Source organism: Narcine bancroftii, chromosome 1, assembly GCF_036971445.1.
Source record: "Narcine bancroftii isolate sNarBan1 chromosome 1, sNarBan1.hap1, whole genome shotgun sequence".
Classification (NCBI taxonomy): domain Eukaryota; kingdom Metazoa; phylum Chordata; class Chondrichthyes; order Torpediniformes; family Narcinidae; genus Narcine; species Narcine bancroftii.
In genome coordinates this window covers 251,817,012-251,836,600 of record NC_091469.1, presented here as the reverse complement: position 1 = coordinate 251,836,600, position 19,589 = coordinate 251,817,012, and the positions used below count along the sequence as shown (strand labels likewise).

At 49.2% G+C, this 19,589-nt stretch overlaps 1 protein-coding gene across 2 annotated transcripts in view; it reads left to right on the top strand.

Moving 5' to 3' along the window:
- LOC138741289 (CD151 antigen-like) overlaps positions 1 to 14,945 on the top strand; it is a 32,651-nt gene extending 17,706 nt beyond the window's left edge. For both annotated transcript variants that reach the window (XM_069895134.1, XM_069895126.1), the window contains exons 4-8: positions 9,817 to 9,891; positions 10,914 to 11,018; positions 12,049 to 12,207; positions 13,549 to 13,635; positions 14,060 to 14,945. In XM_069895134.1, the coding sequence (XP_069751235.1) occupies positions 9,817 to 9,891; positions 10,914 to 11,018; positions 12,049 to 12,207; positions 13,549 to 13,635; positions 14,060 to 14,122 (489 nt within the window). In that variant the 3' untranslated portion in view covers positions 14,123 to 14,945. The remainder of the gene's footprint in view (positions 1 to 9,816; positions 9,892 to 10,913; positions 11,019 to 12,048; positions 12,208 to 13,548; positions 13,636 to 14,059) is intronic.
- The last annotated feature ends 4,644 nt before the right edge of the window (positions 14,946 to 19,589 follow it).

The following is a 19,589-nucleotide window of genomic DNA, read 5'->3' as shown; positions in this document are numbered from 1 at the left end:
ACCCAGTAGAGTGAGTCTGCTTCATCCCTGTAAATGTGTCCCGGTACAGTGTGTTTCCACATCCCTGTAACTGTGTCCCAGTACAGTGTCACTCCCATCCTGGAAATGCATCCCTGTACGGTATCACTCCCATCCCAGTAACTGTATCTCAGTACAGTGTCACTCCCATCCATGTAAATATGTCCAAATACAATGTAACTCCCATCCTTGTAACAGTGTCCCCCTTTCCCTGTAACTGTGCCCCAGTACATTGTCTCTCGCATCCCTGTAACTAACTCAGTAGAGTGAGTCTACCCCATTCTTTTAAATGTGTCTCTGTACAATGAGTTTCCACATCCATGTAACTGTTTCCCACTACAGTCAGTCCCATTCTTGTAACTGTGTCCCAGTACAGTGTCACTCCCATCCATGTAAATATGTCCAAATACAATGTAACTCCCATCCTTGTAACACTGTCCCAGTACAGTGTGTCTCCCAATCCCTGTAACTGTGCCCCAGTACATTGTGTCTCTCGCATCCTTGTAACTGTAACTCAGTAGAGTGAGTCTACCCCATCCTTTTAAATGTGTCTCTGTACAGTGAGTTTCCACATCCCTGTAACTGTTTCCCACTACAGTCAGTCCAATTCTTGTAACTGCGTCCCAGTACAGTGTCACTCCCATCCTTGTTACTGTATCCCAGTACAGTGTCACTCCCATCCCTGTAACTGTGTCCCAGTACAGTGTTACTCCCATCCTGTAAATACATCCCAGTACAGTGTCACTCCCATCCTTGTTACTGTGTCCCAGTACAGTGTCACTCCCATCCCTGTAACTGTGTCCCAGTACAGTGTCACTCCCATCCTTGTTACTGTGTCCCAGTACAGTGTCGCTCCCATCTTTGTAAATGTGTCACAGTACAGTATGTCTCCCCGTCCATGTGTGTGTCCAGTACAGTGTGTCTCCCCATTCGTGTAACTCTATCCCTGTACAGTTTGTCGCACCATCGCTGTAAATATGTCCCAGTATAGTGTGTCTCCCCATCCCTGTAACTGTCATAGTACAGTGTCCTTGTAACTGGCTCACGCTGTCCCTGTAACAGTGTTCCCGTATAGTCCGTGTACAGTGCATCTCACCCTGTAACTGAGTCCCTGTACAGTGTGCCTCACTCTTTCCCAGTAACTGTATCCCCGTACAGTGTGTCCACCCTGTCACTGTGCCCCAGTTCAGTGGGTCTCTCCAATATCTGTAACGGTGTCCCTATACAGTGCGTCTCCCCCAAATCTGTAACTGTGTTCACATTACAATGTGTCTACCAAGCCCTGTAACTGTCTCTCTGTACAGTGTCTCCCCCTGTCTTAGTAACTTTGTCCCAGTACACTGTGTCTCCCCATGCATGTAACTGAGTCCATGTATAGTGTATCTCCTCTTGTCCCTGTAACTGGGTCCCATGACAATACGTCTCCCCCAAGCCTGTAACTGTGTCCATATAAAATGTGCCTCCCCATCCCTGTAACTGTGTCCCAGTATAGTGGGTCTGCCCCATCTCTATGTCTGTAACCCAGTTCAGCATATCTTCCCCATCCCTCTACTGCATCCCAATACAGTGTGTCTCCCCATCCCTGTAACTGTGTCCCAGTACAGTGTGTCTCCCCATCCCTGTAACTGTGTCCCAGTACAGTGTGTCTCCCCATCCCTGTTACTGCGACCCAGTACAGTGTGTCGCCCCCTGTCCCTGTAACTGTGACCCAGTACAGTGTGTCTCCCCATCCCTGTAACTGTTGCCCTGTACAGTGTGTCTCCCCGTCCCTGTAATTGTTGTCCAGTACAGTGTGTCTCCCCATCCCTGTTACTGTGACCCAGTACAGTGTGTATCCCCCTGTCCCTGTAACTGTGACCCAGTACAGTGTGTCTCCCCCTGTTCCTGTAACTGTGTCCCAGTACAGTGTGTCTCCCCATCCCTGTTACTGTTACCAAGTACAGTGTGTCGCCCCCTGTCCCTGTAACTGTGACCCCGTACAGTGTGTCTCCCCCTGTCCCTGTAATTGTTGTCTAGTACAGTGTGTCTCCCCATCCCTGTTACTGTGACCCACTACAGCGTGTATCCCCCTGTCCCTGTAACTGTGACCCAGTACAGTGTGTATCCTCCTGTAACTGTGATCCAGTACAGTGTGTTTCCCCATCCCTGTTACTGTGATACTGTGACCCTATCCCAGTAACTTTTTTTGGAATATTTTACTTTTAATTTTTCACACAGGTCTGTGCAGTGATTATACCACGTCCTGCCAATGACGACAGTTCACAATCTCCTATACATTCCTTTTCTCTATGACTATATATATATATATATATATATATATACACACACAAGCCCGCGTCATTGCCCAGCACCTATAAAACTAAACATTTCATTAATACGACAATGTCAGTAACTATAAAAAACACTAACATTAAGGAAATGAATAAGCAGTACAATAATAAAAAGAAATGAGAAAAGAAACAGGGACCATCATGGCTCAATGGACGGCTTCTGGGTCAGTCCTCACTCTTGACTTTCCTTGATCGGAATCAGTGCGGGAGAGTGGGAGCCACATCAGGGAACGGTAGAACAATCACTTCCATCCACCTGTTAAATTTTCCAAGAGGTGCTGTACTTGTTTCTCCGATTGTAGGTTATTTTCTCCAGGGGAACGCAATTTTGTATTTCCTTGTTCTATCACTCGATACTAAGAATAGAGTCGGACTTCCAGGTCATCGCAATGCACTTCCTGGCCACTGCCAATGCGATTAACACAAATTGGATTTGAAAGTTGGGCAGCTTCATTGTAAGCCTTATGTCCATTATATTCCCCAGCATGTACACCTCTGGTTCCTGGGGGAATCGTTTACCTATAATTTTTGCCCAGGACTTGGCCTAGATCTAACCAAAAGGGCCTCACCTTGGCACACGACCAAGTTGCATGTACAAACGTCCCGGCTGCAACACCACACCTGAAGCATTTGTCCAGTAGTTCTGGCTTTGATCTGTTAATTTTCTGCAGCGTTATGTACAACTGGTGCAAAACATTATACTGGATCAGCCTGTACCTTGCGTTGCTGACCGTGGTCATACTTTCCCGGCACAAGTCGGACCAGCAGCTCTCATCAATTGTAATCCCCAAGTCCGACTCCCATCTTTCTCTCGACCTATGAAGGCCCGGTTTGGGTCCCTCTGACTGGAACAGGTAATACATTGCTGAAATAAATTTCTTGCCGATCCCCCTTCGAATCAGGGCCTCTATGCTACTGCAACGATGTAGGACCATACCTGGACCTAAATCATCCAATAGAAAAGACCTTATTTGAAGATAGCAGTGGAATATTTTATTCTGTAAATCATATTTATTTTTAAACTGTTCAAATGACATTAATTGCCCTTGCTCATAACAGTCCTCTATACTTCTGACTCCATTACGGAGCCAGATGTCCAGAATCCCATTACCCACTGTCAGTGATATTAATTTATTCGGAGTCTAGGCGTTTTTGGGGACAACCCCTCTTTAATATCCAAATACTAGTTAATTTTGGCCCAGATACTAATCATTTTTAATGTGAGGCTGCGCTTCTTCCCTGTCAACAATTTAATGTCCCATTTATAAATAAAATCTTCTGCTATCTTCTTGCCCACCAGGTGCAGATCAATTTGCGCTCAGGATGGTACATCTCCTCCCTGATAAAGGGAGGCGATATATCTCGACTGAGCCGCCCAATAATATTTTTTGAAGTCCAGCAATCTAAATCCACCTAGACTATAGTCACATGTTAATTTTTCCATAGAGACCCTTGGTACCTTGCCATTCCAAAGAAACCTCCTAACCATATGTGATAACTGTTTGAAGAAGCCCTGGGGCAACGGCACAGGCAATGTTTGGAAAAGATGTTGGAATCTTGACAACACATTCATTTTGATGCAGTTGACCCTGCCACCAGTGTGATAGGCAAGGGCATCCACCTCTTAGTCCTCCTCGACTCTTCCCAGCAAGGGGGCATAATTTAGCTTGTATAAATTATTCAAATCACTATCAATATTGACTCCAAGCTATTTGATCCCCTACTGTGGCCACTTTAAACTACTAATTCCTTTAAATTGATTATAATTACTCTCAGTGAGTGGCATTACCTTGCTCTTATCCCAATTGATCTTATACCCAGAAAGTTCCCCATAGTCCTCCAGTATCTCGTGCACCCTAGGTAGGGAAGTCGCAGGGTCTATCAAATATATCAGTACGTCGTCAGCGAACAAGTTAATTTTGTGTTCCTCCTGGCCAACTCTATCACCTTTGATGTCTGGATCCTGCCAAGTGGCTTCTGCCAACAGTTCCATAGCCAGTGTAGTGGCCTATCTGACAACACTACCTTATGCAAGTGGCAATAAATGACACTGGACTAAGTAGAGTCAGGAATCAGTACCTTTATTGTGCTTAACCACAGCTTTTATAGTTCCCACTGCACGTTTCATGCTGAGCCTTCTGGGTTACGGTAGTGACGTCACTTTCCAGTGTCGGGTGCCATAAAAAGCACGGGCTCTTATTCGCACGCTTTTCCTAATTGCTGGTGCCTGACCTGCAGCTGGAGGACTGGGACGTTGTTGGAGGCTCTGTGCTCTGGTAATGCACTTGCTTAACTGTTGTGGCTGTGCGTGATTCTGTTGTACGTGTGGGCTCCCACTACACCAGCACAAAGAGAGCCGGTGAGAGTGGGCACCCTTGCCTACTAGATCTGGTAAATGGGAAGGCTGAAGAGACCTGCCCATTTGTTACAACTTTCGCCTTGGGCGCATGATATAGCGCCCTAATCCAATTTTGAAAAATTGGTCCCAGCCCTGCCTTCTTCAGCACCTTGAATAAAAATTCCCACTCCAATCTAGCAAAGGCCTTTTCTGCTTCAAAAGAGATGGCCAGACCCTTCTCATTTCTAGATTGTGCCAGATGCATTACACTCAGCAATCTGCCAATATTATCTGCTGCCTGCCTTCCCTGCATAAAGCCTGTCTGATCCTTGTTTATCAATTTCGGCAAATGCAATGCCAATCTATTTGCCAGGGTCTTGTAATTGGTATTCAGCAGATAAATTGGCCTATAGGAAGAGGGCATAAGTGAATCCTTACCCTTCTTCAAAATCGTCGTAACAATCGCCCCTGTAAAAGATTCCGGCAGGAACCTTGTTCCCCTAGCCTGGTCTACCACCTCCATATACAGAGGCATTAATAAGTCCTTAAATTCTCAATAGAACTCATGCGGGAACCCGTCCTCTCCCGGAGACTTGCCTGTTTGCAACGCACTCAATGCTTTACCCAGTTCTTCCTCAGTAAAAGGAAGATCTAATTCTACCTGATCCTCTGGGTTCAGGCAGGAGAGGTCTAATCTGGCCAGGAACTCGTCCTCTTGATTGAGATCCCCAGACAATTCAGATTTATATAACCCTTCATAAAATTCCCTGAAGGTCTCATTAATTTCCTTTGGTTTGTACAAGACCTGGCCATTCCTCATTCGTATTGCATTAATTGTTCTAGAGGCTTGTTCTGCCCTCAACTGCCAAACGAGTACCTTATGTTCTCTCTCTCCCCCCCAACTCATAATATTTTTGTCTTGACCTCATAATAGCCTTTTCCATACTATATGTCTGAAGTGTATTATATTCCAATTTCTTGTTTGTGAGAGCTCTGTAATGGTCCTCTAGGCCTGATTCCTGAAAATCCTTCTCTAATTGGGTAATGTCCTTTTCCAGTTCCTCCACCTCCCTCATATAATTTTTCTTGACCATCTTCATATACCCAATTATCTGACCCTTGAGGGTGTCCCATAGAAGAAATTTATCTGGAGTAGAAGGATAGTTGTCCTCACAAAACTGAGTTATTTGAGATCTTATAAAGCTACAAAATTCCACCTTTTTCAATAGCAAAGTGTTAAGATGCCACCTATATGCCATGTCCTGCTTATCTGGCATGTCTATAGTTAAGATCAGGGGGGTGTGGTCAGAGAGAAGTCTCACTCTGTCCTCAGTTTCCATGATCCTACCCTCTAAATGGGCTAAAGCCAAAAAGAAATCTATTCTAGAGTAGGAGTCATGTTGTTTTGAGTAGAATGAGTAATCTCTCTCTCTTGGATGCATTCTACGCCACATATCTATTAAATTCAACTCCCTCATAGTCAATGGTGGCTTTCGCTGCTCTAGTCCTAGTTATACGTTTTGTGGGCTTGTTCAATACAGGATCCAGGCATAAATTAAAGTCGCCCCCTATCAAAATATTTTTGCTTTCCTCCGCCAAACATAGGGACATGTCCTGTATAAATTTTTCATCATCAATATTGGAGGCGAACACATTGACCAGGGTCCAGGACTCTGAGTATATTTGACAGTGCACATTACAAATCTTCCCACTTTGTCTGCAGTCACTCTCTGCACCAGCACTGGAACACTTTTCCTTACTGAAAGTGTCACTCCCCTTGCTTTTGAGCCAAACAAGGAAGATATAACTTGGCCCACCCATTCTCTTTTTAACTTTTGATGTTCCGGCTCAGTTAAGTGTGTCTCTTGAAGAAAGGCCAAATCCACCCCCATTTTTTAAATGGGTGCCAAGACCCTTTTCTGTTTCACCAGACTGTTTAAGACATTAACATTAAAAGAGACTACCTTTATGCTCTTACTCATTATCCCCAGGTTCTTCCCAAGGTACCCCCTCCATCACTACGACCCCCCCTCCCCATGCACCCCCAATCTCTTTACCGTCTGACTTTTGGTCCGTTCCACCCGAGCTGCGAGAGTAAGGAAATAAAAATACAAGGGAAGACAGACAATAACTCAAATAACTGAGCAAAGCAAAAGACAATCACAGTCATACTTCTTAATCCCATACTACCTCCCTCCCCCCCTCTATTTTGTTGATAACCTTTATTGATTACCAACAAACCCCTCATACCACAGGTTGTGCCACCGGCACCCATCAACTCCTTTCCCCAACTCCTGAGCTCACCAGGAAAAACTACAATTACAACTTTTCATTTGTTTGGTCTAACCTCTTTCTCAGCTTCTCTATTTATACAATTTAGATAACATTAAAAAAACACCATGTTATTATAGTCCAAGGCATGTCTATGTCCCCCTACGGGTCAAATTTGTTACTTATTAAAACTACTGCAGGCAGTCCCCTGACCAGACTTTACATTCCCGTTGTGCTCCCCAACGTGGGTAAGCTTGCGGCATATTTCTGGGCTTTTTCCGGATCTGTAAAAGATGTCTTTGCTCCTTCTGGCAATGATATTTTCAAGGTGGCTGGGTATCTCAACACATATTCATATTTCTTCTGATTGAGCAGTCTCTTAGCCAGTTCAAATGCATTTCTGGCCTTCAAGAGTGCCGAGCTAATATCTGGGTAGAAAAAGATTTTGTTCCCCTCTAACTCTAAAGGGAGTCCCCTTCTCTTTGCCCTGATCGCTGCCTTCCTAATATTTTCTCCTGTCCTGATACCGTAACAGCCTCAGCAGAACAGAGTGCGGCCTTTGTCCGGGACCAGGTTTGGGGAAGAGGGACCTGTGTGCTCTCTCCACCTCTATTCTTTCACCCAGTATCTCCTTACCCAATACCTCTGGGAAAGAAGCACCCTGGGTTCTCACCTTCCACCCCCCCCTCCCTTAGCCCCACTATTTTAATATTGTTCCTCCTGGTATAATTCTTGAGAGTATCCAGCTTCTTCCAAATGTTCTCCCTTTCTTTTATTAACTTTTCTATTTTATTGGACATAATATGGATATCATCTTCATTCTTATTTATTCTTTCTTCTGCCTCGGTCACCCTGCCCATTAGCCCAGATAGGGTGCTCTGAACCCTTCCAGTCCCCCCCCCCCCCAACCCCATGTTCTGGGCACTTCTGTCCACAGCTAGGAAGAACCTGCCCTCCATCTGCCATAGCTTGTTAATTACATCCTGCAGGGAGGTCTCTGAGCCTCCCTGCTTACTTTTCCTTAACAGTCCTTTTCCTTGGGGCTCCGAGCTTCACAGGGTCTCCCCTGACCATTGGCCTCTTCCTCCTCCGGACTGCTGGACCCCTCTTCACTGCTGCTGGTGCTCCCTGCCTCCTCTGATCCAGTGCTGGACTCACAGGCTGCTCTGCTTCCTCTGTTGGGACTCCCGTTGAGACTTGCAGTTTCCCTTCTGGCCTGCTGCTAGGGCAGAGGTAAGTTTCACTCTCTGCCTTAGTGTTGGCAGCAACACCGGTTTCTTGCAGTTTTCCCTTTTGTCGGGCAGGTTCGTTCCCCATGGTGGTTGCTGCTGCCGCCCTGCACCCGACGCCGACTTCACCTCGGGCCTCGCCCCCGCCACAAGCGTGCCAGACTTTGCAATCCTGCTGTGGGAGAGGGGGACCCAGCATTTCCTTCTCTCCAGGGGCTTCCAGAGGGATTTCCCTCCGTATCTGCCGGGCATTGACGCTGGATCCGACCAGGACATGTTCTCCCCATCTGGCGAGTTCTTCCTTTGGAGCTGCGGTTCCCATTTCTGGCCCTGAGGTGGCCCCGTCATTTTCCTCACCATGAAGCATTCCAGGCTTGCCCTCTCACCTCGATGGTGATTCTTTCGCACTCTTGCTTGCAAACTTGCTTTTTTTGGTCATGTTGCATTTTTAAAAAAATCTTTTCACATCCTTTTTTGGCGTTTTGGACTGGTCAGTTGAGGTTTTGACCTTGTTTGTAATCAAAAATCCTGGGAGCTCTCGGAATGCACCTCCTCTTACTCTCTCCACATCACATGACCTCCCCCCTGTCCATATAAGTGTGTCCCAGTACAGTGTGTCTCCCCATCCCTGTAGCTGTGTTCCAGTACAGTGTGTCTCCCTATCCCTATATCTGTGTCACTATACAGTGTCTCTCCCCATTGTCCCTATAATTCTTTCCCAGTACAGTGTCTCCTTCATCTCTGTAAATGTGTCCCAGTACAATGTGTCTCCCCATCCCTGTAGATGTGTTCCAGTAAGTACAGTGTGTCTCCCTATCCCTGTATCTGTGTCACTATACAGTGTCTCTCCCCATTGTCCCTGTAACTGTTTCCCAGTACAGAGTGTCTCCCACATCTCTGTAAATGTGTCCCAGTACAGTGTGTCTCCACCTATCCCAGTAGTTGTGTCCCAGTAGTGTGTCTCCCTTTCCCTGTAACTGTTTCTGAGGATGGCGTGTCTTCCCTATAACTCTGTCCTAGTGCAGTGTCTCTACCATCCCAATAACTCTGTCCCATTACAGTGTATTTCCCCCTGTACCACCCTGTTGCTTGGTGCCTCCCAAGTCTCCTGATGGTGTAATCAGTGTAAGTCGTTGCACAGTTCACCACACGGGAAGCACGTACATTGTGGATTTGAGTTATCACAGGCTACACTGGTGGGAATGGATAGTTAGTGCCTGCACGTACACTAGTGCGCAGTTGTGTGTGCATGTGTGAGTGCTTGCATGTCCGTGTGTGAATGAAGGATTGATTGGGACAGCCATTGATGAAGAGACTGAACATGAACATCAACTGTTCTGACCATTGATTTACTCCCACATGTGAGCAGGCACTAAAATTCTTCCTTGCTCCAATGGAACAGGTACTTGTTTAAATAAAACACCCTCAAAACAGCTGAAATGACTGCAACCCCATACTTAATTGAATTGAAAAGGGACTATAAATGGAAAATATTAATACATAAAAATATTCACAATAATCGGAGTGCAACAAAAGTTATTTGCAGTTTTGAGCATTGCTGCAGAACAGTGCTGGCCTGTGTTATTTTTGTGTGTGTGGTACCTCACCACTTTCTCTACTTCATTCCCAGTACTTTGCACTTCTGCTGTTCATCTTCCTGCTGGAGATCCTGGCTGGCATCTTGGCATACATCTACTACCAGCAGGTACTGTGTCCTGGTCCCTATTCCCAATCTGCACCCACAAGTAGCCTCGAGTTGAGGGTTCGGCTATCTGCCCCCCAACCACCCTGTCCGCCTCACCTCCTCCCCACTGCATGAGCTTGGTTTGTAAAGCCCCCTCGTTTCCTGCCACCTCAGCACGCTGACCCTTTGTGCAGGAGTGTGCAGAGGCCCTCCCACGGAGGACAGGTTCCCCATAGCCATTGAATAAACTGTTGCATGGACTGTTCGCCAACTCTCCTGAGAAACTGCCCCACAAAAACTCATTGCGCCTGGTGAGCCAAGTTCGTGGCTGATCCACAGTTCCCAGCTCCAGCTGTAATAATGCAATTATTGTCACACATTGTTCAATGTCCATTTGCATCAAAATTATTATTGCAGCAGCCTAATGGGTACTTGTAAAGACATGCTCCAATAAAGGTACGGTATGTTTCACCTGTGTTTTCATGTTACCTCCTGCATGCTAACCTACCACCCCATGCCAGACCTGGGTAAAACCATCCGTTCACCTCTTGCCCTATGTTAGACATGGGTAGTGCAGGACAAGACACCCTGCCCTCCTGTGCAGTCGTGTCTAGGCCCAAGAGCAAGATCTCGGTGCAGCAAGGTGTTTTACGCCATGCTGACCACTATCGGCCCCGTATTTAAAAAAACCTCCAGGGCCGATCATATCAAGTAATGTTCTCTCCTGCCCTCGGACCTGATTCGCTCCCTCCCCACCTCCACCCTTCCCAACTCTCACTCCCTTCCTCTCCCCACCCTCCTTCCCTCCCCTACCCCACTTTCCCCCACTCTCACTCCTTTCCTCTCCCCACCTCCATCTCCCATACTCGCCTCCTCCCCTCCCCTCCCATTCTCTCCTCCCCTCATCTCCACCCTCCCTCACTACCCATGCTTTTCCTTCCTCCACCATCCCCTTCCATCCTACCTCCCCCCCGTCCCTCCCCCACCTACCCTTCTTTCCCTCCTTCCCTCACTCACTCTGCCTCCTCCCTCACTGCCCACAGTTGAGCGATGAACTGAAGACCAACCTCCGGTTGACGATGATCGAGAAGTACAGGGTGGCAGGACATGAGGATATCACCAAGGCAGTCGACAAACTGCAGCAAGAGGTGAGGGGCTGGTTGGTCACCTGTCTGGGCTGGGATTGGATCGGACACAGAGGGGCCATTTGGCCACCAGTCTGGGCCGGGCTGGGCTGAGATTGCAACAGACACAGAGGGGCTGGTTGGTCGCCAGTCTGGGGTGGATTGGGCTGGGATTGGATCGGACACAGATGGGCCAGTTGGTCACCTGTCTGGGCTGGGATTGGATTGGACACAGAGGGACCAGTTGGCCACCTGTCTGGGCTGGATTGGGCTGGGAGTGGATCAGACACAGAGGGGCCAGTTGGTCACCTGTCTAGGCCAGACTGGGCTGGGATCAGATTGGACACAGAGGGGCTGGTTGGTCAGCAGTCTGGACTAGACTAGGCTAGGATTGGATCGGACACAGAGGGGCTGGGAACAACACGAACATGGTTAAGGAGGGAGCGGGTAGAGCAGGGTTTTGCCTGAGCTCCATCCTCCTCCACAGACAACATCTGTAGGCAGCTCATAGGTTGAGCCACTGCAACTGTTTGGCTGACTTATAACTTGCTCAATTCCTGCTCTGACCACTGATTGGTTGGGGGAGGGGGAAGGTTGGGGGGAGGGATGAAGGGGGAAGGTTGGGGGGAGGGATGAAGGGGGAAGGTTGGGGAGGGGGTGGAGGGGAAAGGTTGGGGGAGGGGGAAGGTTGGGGAGGGGGCGGATTGGGAAGGTTGGGGGTGGGGGAAGGTTGGGGAGGGGGCGGATTGGGAATGTTGGGGGAGGGACGGAGGGGGAAGATTGGGGAGGGGTGGAGGGGGAAGGTTGAGGGAGGGACAGAGGGGGAGGGTTGGGGAGGGGGCAGAAGGAGAAGGTTGGGCGGAGGGGCAGAGGGGGAAGGTTGGGGAGGGGGTGGAGGGGGAAGGTTGGGGAGGGGGTGGAGGGGGAAGGTTGGGGGGAGGGACAGAGGGGGAAGGTTAGGGGAGGGGCGGAGGGGGAAGGTTGAGGGGTGGGGAGGGGTGGGACACCTCCTGACTGTTCCCTGCTACTCTCTGCCCTCTCCTGCACCCCTCAGTTCCGTTGTTGTGGGAGTAACAATTCACTGGACTGGAAAGATAGCAATTGGGTGAAGAGTTCCAACTCTGGGGGCCGCATTGTACCAGACAGCTGCTGTAAGACCAGGGTCAATGGCTGTGGCAAGAGGGACCACCCATCCAACATCTACAAGGTGGAGGTCAGTGTCAGGGGCTGCAGCGTGGCAAGCTCCTTGCTCCCAGCATTAGGATTTGGAGCCCCCGCAATCATGACATGCAGCTGTATTAACCTCAGCTGATATCCACACAGTGAGGCTCACCCTACAGCTGTGGACCATCGATTGCCATTGATTATTGATCACATATCAATCGCTGTACACCTGTCATTAATTGCTGCACAAATGTCTCATTTCCTCCCCGTCCGACCCACTCCCCCCCTGACCCACTCCCCCCTCCGACCCATTCCCCATGACCCACTCCCCCGTCCGACCCACTCCCCGTCCAACCCACTCCCCGTCCGACCCACTCCCCGTCCGACCCACTCCCCGTCCGACCCACTCCCCGTCCAACCCACTCCCCGTCCGACCCACTCCCCGTCCGACCCACTCCCCGTCCGACCCACTCCCCGTCCGACCCACTAACCCACTCCCACCTCCGACCCACTCCCCCCTCCGACCCATTCCCCACGACCCACTCTGCCTTCTGAGCCACTCCCTCTTCCAACTCACTACCCCCGACCCACTCCCCAAGCTGACCCACTCCCCAAGCTGACCCACTCCCCAAGCTGACCCACTCCCCAAGCTGACCCACTCCCCAAGCTGACCCACTCCCCAAGCTGACCCACTCCCCCGTCCGACCCACTCCCCCGTCCGACCCACTCCCCCGTCCGACCCACTCCCCCGTCCGACCCACTCCCCCGTCCGACCCACTCCCCCGTCCGACCCACTCCCCCGTCCGACCCACTCCCCCGTCCGACCCACTCCCCCGTCCGACCCACTCCCCCGTCCGACCCACTCCCCCGTCCGACCCACTCCCCCGTCCGACCCACTCCCCCGTCCGACCCACTCCCCCGTCCGACCCACTCCCCCGTCCGACCCACTCTCCCGTCCCACCCCTCCCCGTCTGACCCACTCCCCCGATCCACTCTCCGACCTACTCCCCTTGACCCACTCCTCCTCCGACTCACTCCCCCATGACCCACTCCCCCTGACCCACTCTGCTCTCTGACCCACTTCCCTCCGAATCCCTCCACACTGTGCCCATTCCAACACCCCCCTCCGAAACCCCCTCATACCAACCGTCCCTTTCACACTGATACCCTGCCAATGAGAATCTCCCGTTGCCTTCTTCACCTCTTCCCCCACTCTGCCCAGCCACCCTCACACCTCTACCTCCTCCCACACAACCCCCCTACCCATTCACACAATTCCCTGACAAGAGGTTGAGGCTTCCCCCCCTCCCACAATGAAAGCCTCCTGTCTGCCCACCCTACTGGACCCTCGCTCTGGAACCCAGTGCTCATGGGCCTTTACCTTTTCCAGGGAGGGTGCATCACCAAACTGGGTGGGTTCATCCTGGCCCACCTGAAGATCATCGGGGCGGTGGGAATCGGCATCGCCTGTGTCCAGGTAGGGGAGCGTTGAAGGGAGGGGAGCTACACCCTTGCTGTAATGTGTTGGGACCCATCTCACTTTTTTTGGAGGGAGCAGAAGGCGGGATTCAGACACCTGTGGATGGGAGCGTCTCAGATAACCTGGAGGATCCCTGCAGGAGCAGAGTGGAGGAGGGTAGCGGAGGGGTGGGGGGGCAGGAAAGGGGAGGTGGAAGGAGAGGGGGAGAGGTAGGGGAGGGGAGGTTGATGGGGAGGGCAAAGGGGGCTGCGGAGGGGAGGTGTTTAGGGTGAGGGTTAGGACTGGAGGAGGAGGGGTGGCAGAAGGAAGAAGTAGATGGTGGAGGGGAGGCAGAGGGGGCAGCAGAGAGGGGCTGCGGGGTGGGGGGGAGAGGAGCAGAGGCAATGTCCAATGACCATCTCCCTGCCCCTGTGCTCTGCAGATTTTCGGGATGGTCTTCACCTGCTGCCTGTACCGGAATCTGAAGGAGGACACTCCATATTGAGCTGAGGCAACGCTTCCTCCTCCACACCCTCACCTCCCACCTTCCATCCTCACCAGCGGTTCCTCATACCCTCCCCTGGTCTGTTCTCCCCCCCACCGCACTCCCAACCCCAGCTACACCTCATGGCCCTGCAATGCTTTACCCCTCCTCCGGCTGGTTCTGGCCTGTGGTGGGCACACACTGCTATCCTCAGCACTGTGCCCAGGTTCCCCTGCTCCACCCTCTGCCTCTCCCATCTCCACCTCATGCCCCTCCCCACTTTCCCTCAGTTGCCCCACATCACCCTCCACTCCTCCCCGTTTCATCCCTTCCCCTGCCTGCTCCCTCCTGTTTCACCCAGCCCCCCTTCCCTGCTCAGCTTCTCCCATACCCTTGCTCCCTTTAACCTTCCATCCCTCCCTCCTTCCTCCCACCACCCATGGTCCCCTCCACCCAGGATATGCTGCCGCTCAGTGCCACTAAGCAGGGTGAGCCACAAGCCCTGTGGGTGGGGAGAGCGAGCGAGAGGGCGATGAAGCCGCCACTGGGGAGCCCTCATCCCGCAGGATCTGATCCCAAAAAAGATCTGGCCCGGAGTGGGTGAAAGGATGCTTGGGGCTCCTTGGCCACCACGGTCCATCTCACCCATTTGGTCTGGGGTTGAGAGGAGTTGTCCGTGTCTGCCAACTCCCTTTTGGGGCGTGTCTGCACGAGCAGTCCCCTGCTCCTTTTCCCTAACCCTTCTGTAATAGCACTGCTGTACACAGGGACATTGCTGCTTCCTGCCTTGTATTTTTATATTTACTGTAGAAAATAAAACACAATCTAACACCTCCAGACTACACACCACTGTTCTGCTCTCTACTTTGGGAAGGATGGGACTGCATTGGAGAGAGTGCAGAAGAGACTCACTCACTAATCCCAGCAAAAAAAAACACAAATGCTGGAGAAACTCAGCAGGTCAAACAGTGCTTTTACGTAGCAAAAGTGTAGATACATTACCAATGTTTCGGGCTGGAGCCGATGAAGGGGCCAAGCCTGAAACGTTGGTGATGTATCTTCACCTTTGCTACATTAAGGCACTGTTTGACCTTCTGAGATTCTCCAGTATTTGTGTGTTTTTTTCACTTAACCAGGGTGTCAACAGAATCCTATGCCCTTACAGGTACCCATGGAGACCCCTTTGACTTGGAGAAAGCACAATGAGTCAAAGGAGAAGATATTTCAGACAAGTTCTGCCAGCTGTAGTAGAGTGGTGGAGGGGGACTGGTTGGGTCTGTTGTCAAGGAAGAAACGAGGGGCTTTGAGGCCTTGGGTGTGGGGGATGGAGGTGTATAGGGATTGGATGTCCATGTTGAGGCGATCAAGTTCAGGGAGCTGGAAGTTATTGTGGACAACAACCACTGTGATGGAGGGTACGTGAAGTATGACTGATGAAGATGAGGAGGGACTGTACCTCGAGGGACACGACCAAGTCAGCATAGATGGATACCAGTTTGGTGGGGCTGGATCATGTGGAAATGATGGGTCCACTGGGACAATTGGATTTGTGAATCTTGGATAGGAGGTAGAAGTGGGCAGTGGAAGGTTGGGAAACAGTGAGGTTGGACGGACCCAAGCTATGCCTGCCTCTTTGTTGGCTATATGAAGCAATCTGTGTTACAAGCCTACACAGGCGAGGCCCCTCAACTCTTCCTCCGCTAAATTGATGACTTCTTTGGTGCTGCCTCATGCACCCATGATGAGCTCATTGACTTCATCCATTTTGCTGTTAACTTCTATTCTGACCTCAAATTCACTTGGTCCATTTTCAGTAACATTATCCCCTTTCTCAATCTCTCTCTGTCTCCATCTCAGGAGACAAACTTTCGACAAACATCTTCTACAAACGCACCAACTCCCACAACGACTCCTGAAAGGATTCCATTCCTTTCCTTGAATTTCTCCTCTCAGTCACGTCTGCACCCAGGATGAGGGTTTCCATGCCAGATCATCAGAGATGTCCTCCTTCTTCAAACAACATGGCTTTCCCTCCACCAGCATCAACTCGACCTTCACCCGCATATTCTCCATTACCCGCACCTGCCCTGGCCCCTCCTCCCCTCTGCGCAACAAGAACAGGATTCCTTTTGTCCTCACCTACCACCTCACCAGCCTCCAAATCCATCATCCTCCCCCATTTCTGCCACTTACTAGGTGATCCCACCATCAGACACCTCTTTTGTCTGCCTTCTGCAGGGACCGCTCCCTCCATGAATTCTTCATCTACTTCACCCTCCCCACCAATCACCATCTTGGCACCTAACCCTGTGACCGCAAGAGATACTCCACCTGCACCCACACTTCCTTCCTCACCAATGTTCAGGGCCCCAAAGAGTCCTTTCAAGTGAACCACGTGAATTGACAGGGGTCATCTACTACATCCGGTGCTCCCACTGTGGTCTCCTCTACATTGGAGAGACTGGGAGATCACTTCATTGAGTACCTTGTCTCTGTCCACCACAATACCCTAGATCTCCCAGTGGCCACCCATTTCAATTCCTTGCCCCATTCCCTTACCAACATGTCTGTCCATGGTCTCGTGCACTGCCAGACTGAGACCACCGGCAAATTGGAGGAACAACATCTCACATTCCATCTGGACACCCTCTTAACAGGGTGATATTAACATCGACTTCTTTGGTTTCTATTAACACATCCCAACCCCCAACCCACCCACCCTCTTTTCCTGTCTCCTTTTCTCTGGCTCTTTACCCTCTGTCTCCTTTCACAGAGCCAATAACAATGCCCACGCCCACAATTAAATCTCGCCTTTCCTCTCTTCTGTCCTCTTGTATTCAATTAACACCTTTTGCCTGTTGGTCTGTACTCCTCCCCCTCCCAATCTTCTCTTTCCCCTGCCTTTTAATTCACAATCCCACCTGCATTTTACTCATAGCCTGAAGAAGGGCTCAGCCCCAAAACATGAGTTGTATATCTGTACCTCCTGTGGATGCTGCGAGACTGGCTGAGTTCCTCCAGCGTCTCTGCGTTTTTATTACAATCACAGGATCTGCAAACGTTTGTATTTCACTGCAGTGCCCAGGCAGGCTGAGACCACACCAAACTCTGTGTTAACTGTCACATCCTTCACTTGTTCTCTCTCGTAACATTTGATACCAATGGCAACTTCATCACTGATAAATATACTGAGATCTCCTTTGAAAAGTCTAAGATCTTTTCCACGTAACCCAATTGTGTTATCACCCCCATTATAAACACCTTAAATCACCAGACAGTTTAACCTTGGCCACTGACCTGAGCTCAATTTCTCAAACTGCTTTCTAAATCCTGGGAGCCCACAATAAATTGTACCTGCACCTCTCAGTTCTGTTGGCCCCTGAGTTTCCTCATGGAGGTTCTTCGCTTGTTGAGATGAACCTTGCACAGAATGATAGGAGCTGGTTCCTCAGCTACTGCTGCACTTCAACACAGTTGTGGGGGAGTTTCTCCTGGCCTAAGCAGCCCTCACGTTCACCGACAATCTGATCCATTTCTTCGGGTGTCTGCGCCTTCCTCAGGGCTAAGGCAGAGGAAAAGAGGGTGGGAACTTGGGTGTATTATCATACAATGCACCAAAATTCTTATACACTGCAGCCACACAGGTATGAAAGGTATATAATCTACAACAGTTTCCCAACCAGGGGTGCTCGATAGCATTTCAGTTTTTTTGTTTATATTAAGGGTACTGTCCTATATATTCAAGATAAAAATATCGATTTTTTTTAAAGTCCATGTTAAAGATGGGGTGCCCTCTTTTTTTCTCTATTCAATAGAATGAGATTCTCTATGAATTTTAGCACGTTTTGACGTGCTGTTTCCTTTAAATGGCATCGCCCTATAACTTTTTTTAAATTGGGACATTTAAAATGGATGAAAATTTAATTTTTTTGTAGGGTTTATGCAACTTTTAATTTGTTGTAATATTTTTTATTTTCCATATGTTTCATTTTTGTTTATATATTATTAAAAATTGATTATACAAATTTGTTTTGGTCACCTTCACCTTTATTCTTCAATAAATTATTACTTTAAGGGGTGCGAGAACATATTAAAAAATTTTAGGGGTGCAGGACATAAAAAAGGTTGGGAACCACTGATTTACAACAAAAAAAATAATTATCACAATACAAAGAAATACGAAAGCGATAGATATTCAGAGTCGGTCAGTGCAAGAAAAATAAATCGTGCAGACAGATCATTTAAATAAGGTGGTTGAGACTGGTCTCATCACATTTGGACAGATACATGGATGGGATTATAGGGTTAGGAGGGATGAGAGTGGGGTGGGACATCTTGCTCGGCATAGGCAAGTTAGGCTAAGGGACCTATTCTATGCCTCAATGAGAAGCAGTAGCCTAATTTTAAGGAAGTGCTTGGATTCAGCACGTTGCAAAGACTACAGGTCACACTGTAATAAAGTTGCATCATCAGGAGAAAAGAGTCGAGCCTTGCCTGATACCTCACAGACAGGGTTCACCGCTGCAGTCTCATTGAAAGGAGGAAAAGCATCTTTCATTCATGAAGATGTTATTTGAAATACTCTCCAATTATACCCAAAATGACAAGAAAATTCACCATTGCTAATATGCAAGAATCTCAACCAGAATTATGAATTGCATTCAGTTCTGATCACTTCATTACAGGAGGTAAGTGCTTTGGAAATAGTACAGAGGAGATTTTTCCCGAATTGGAGAACATGAAGCATACAGCAAGGTTAACAGAGCTCTACACTTTGGAGCCACAAGGGATGAGGGGAGACTTAATAGAGGTGTGTGAGATTATGAAGGGCTTGGATGGGTTGGACAGCCAGTGCAACAACAGCAAATACCAGAGGACCTCTGTTTAAAGTGAGTGAAGGAAAGTTTAGGGGAGGCATCAGAGGTCATTTTATTTTTAAAACACAAGAGTGTGGTGGGTGCCTGGAATGCATTACCTGGGTGCTGGTGAACAATGGTACAATAAAGATGTTCAAAAGACTTAGGTAGACACATAGATGCAAGAAAAAAATAAGAGGGTTATGGGTGTGAGATGGGGAAGGGTTAGGTTGTTGTGAAGTGGGATTGCTTAGGTCAACACAACATCGTGGGCTGTACAGTGCTGTACTGTTCTATGTCTAACATTACACATGGAATCTCTGGACTTCAGCCTCTTATTCCAGCTGATAATTAGCCATCTGAATTCAATACACGAAAGAATGAAATGGAGAAACAAGACTGCAATGCTGGAATCTGGAGCAAAGAATAAGTAAGCTGCTCGGCGTCCTAGGAGGGAAATGATCAGTGGGAAATTGCGGATGAGATCCATTTCCCTGCAGAAAGATGGAGGCTGAGAGGCCGTGTGTGCCAACAACGGCAGGCAATTACAACATCCCCTCTCCATCGGCACCCTTGGGTTTCTTCAGGCACCTGAAACAAAACCCTGGAAAGGATCTGTTACCCTGAACAAA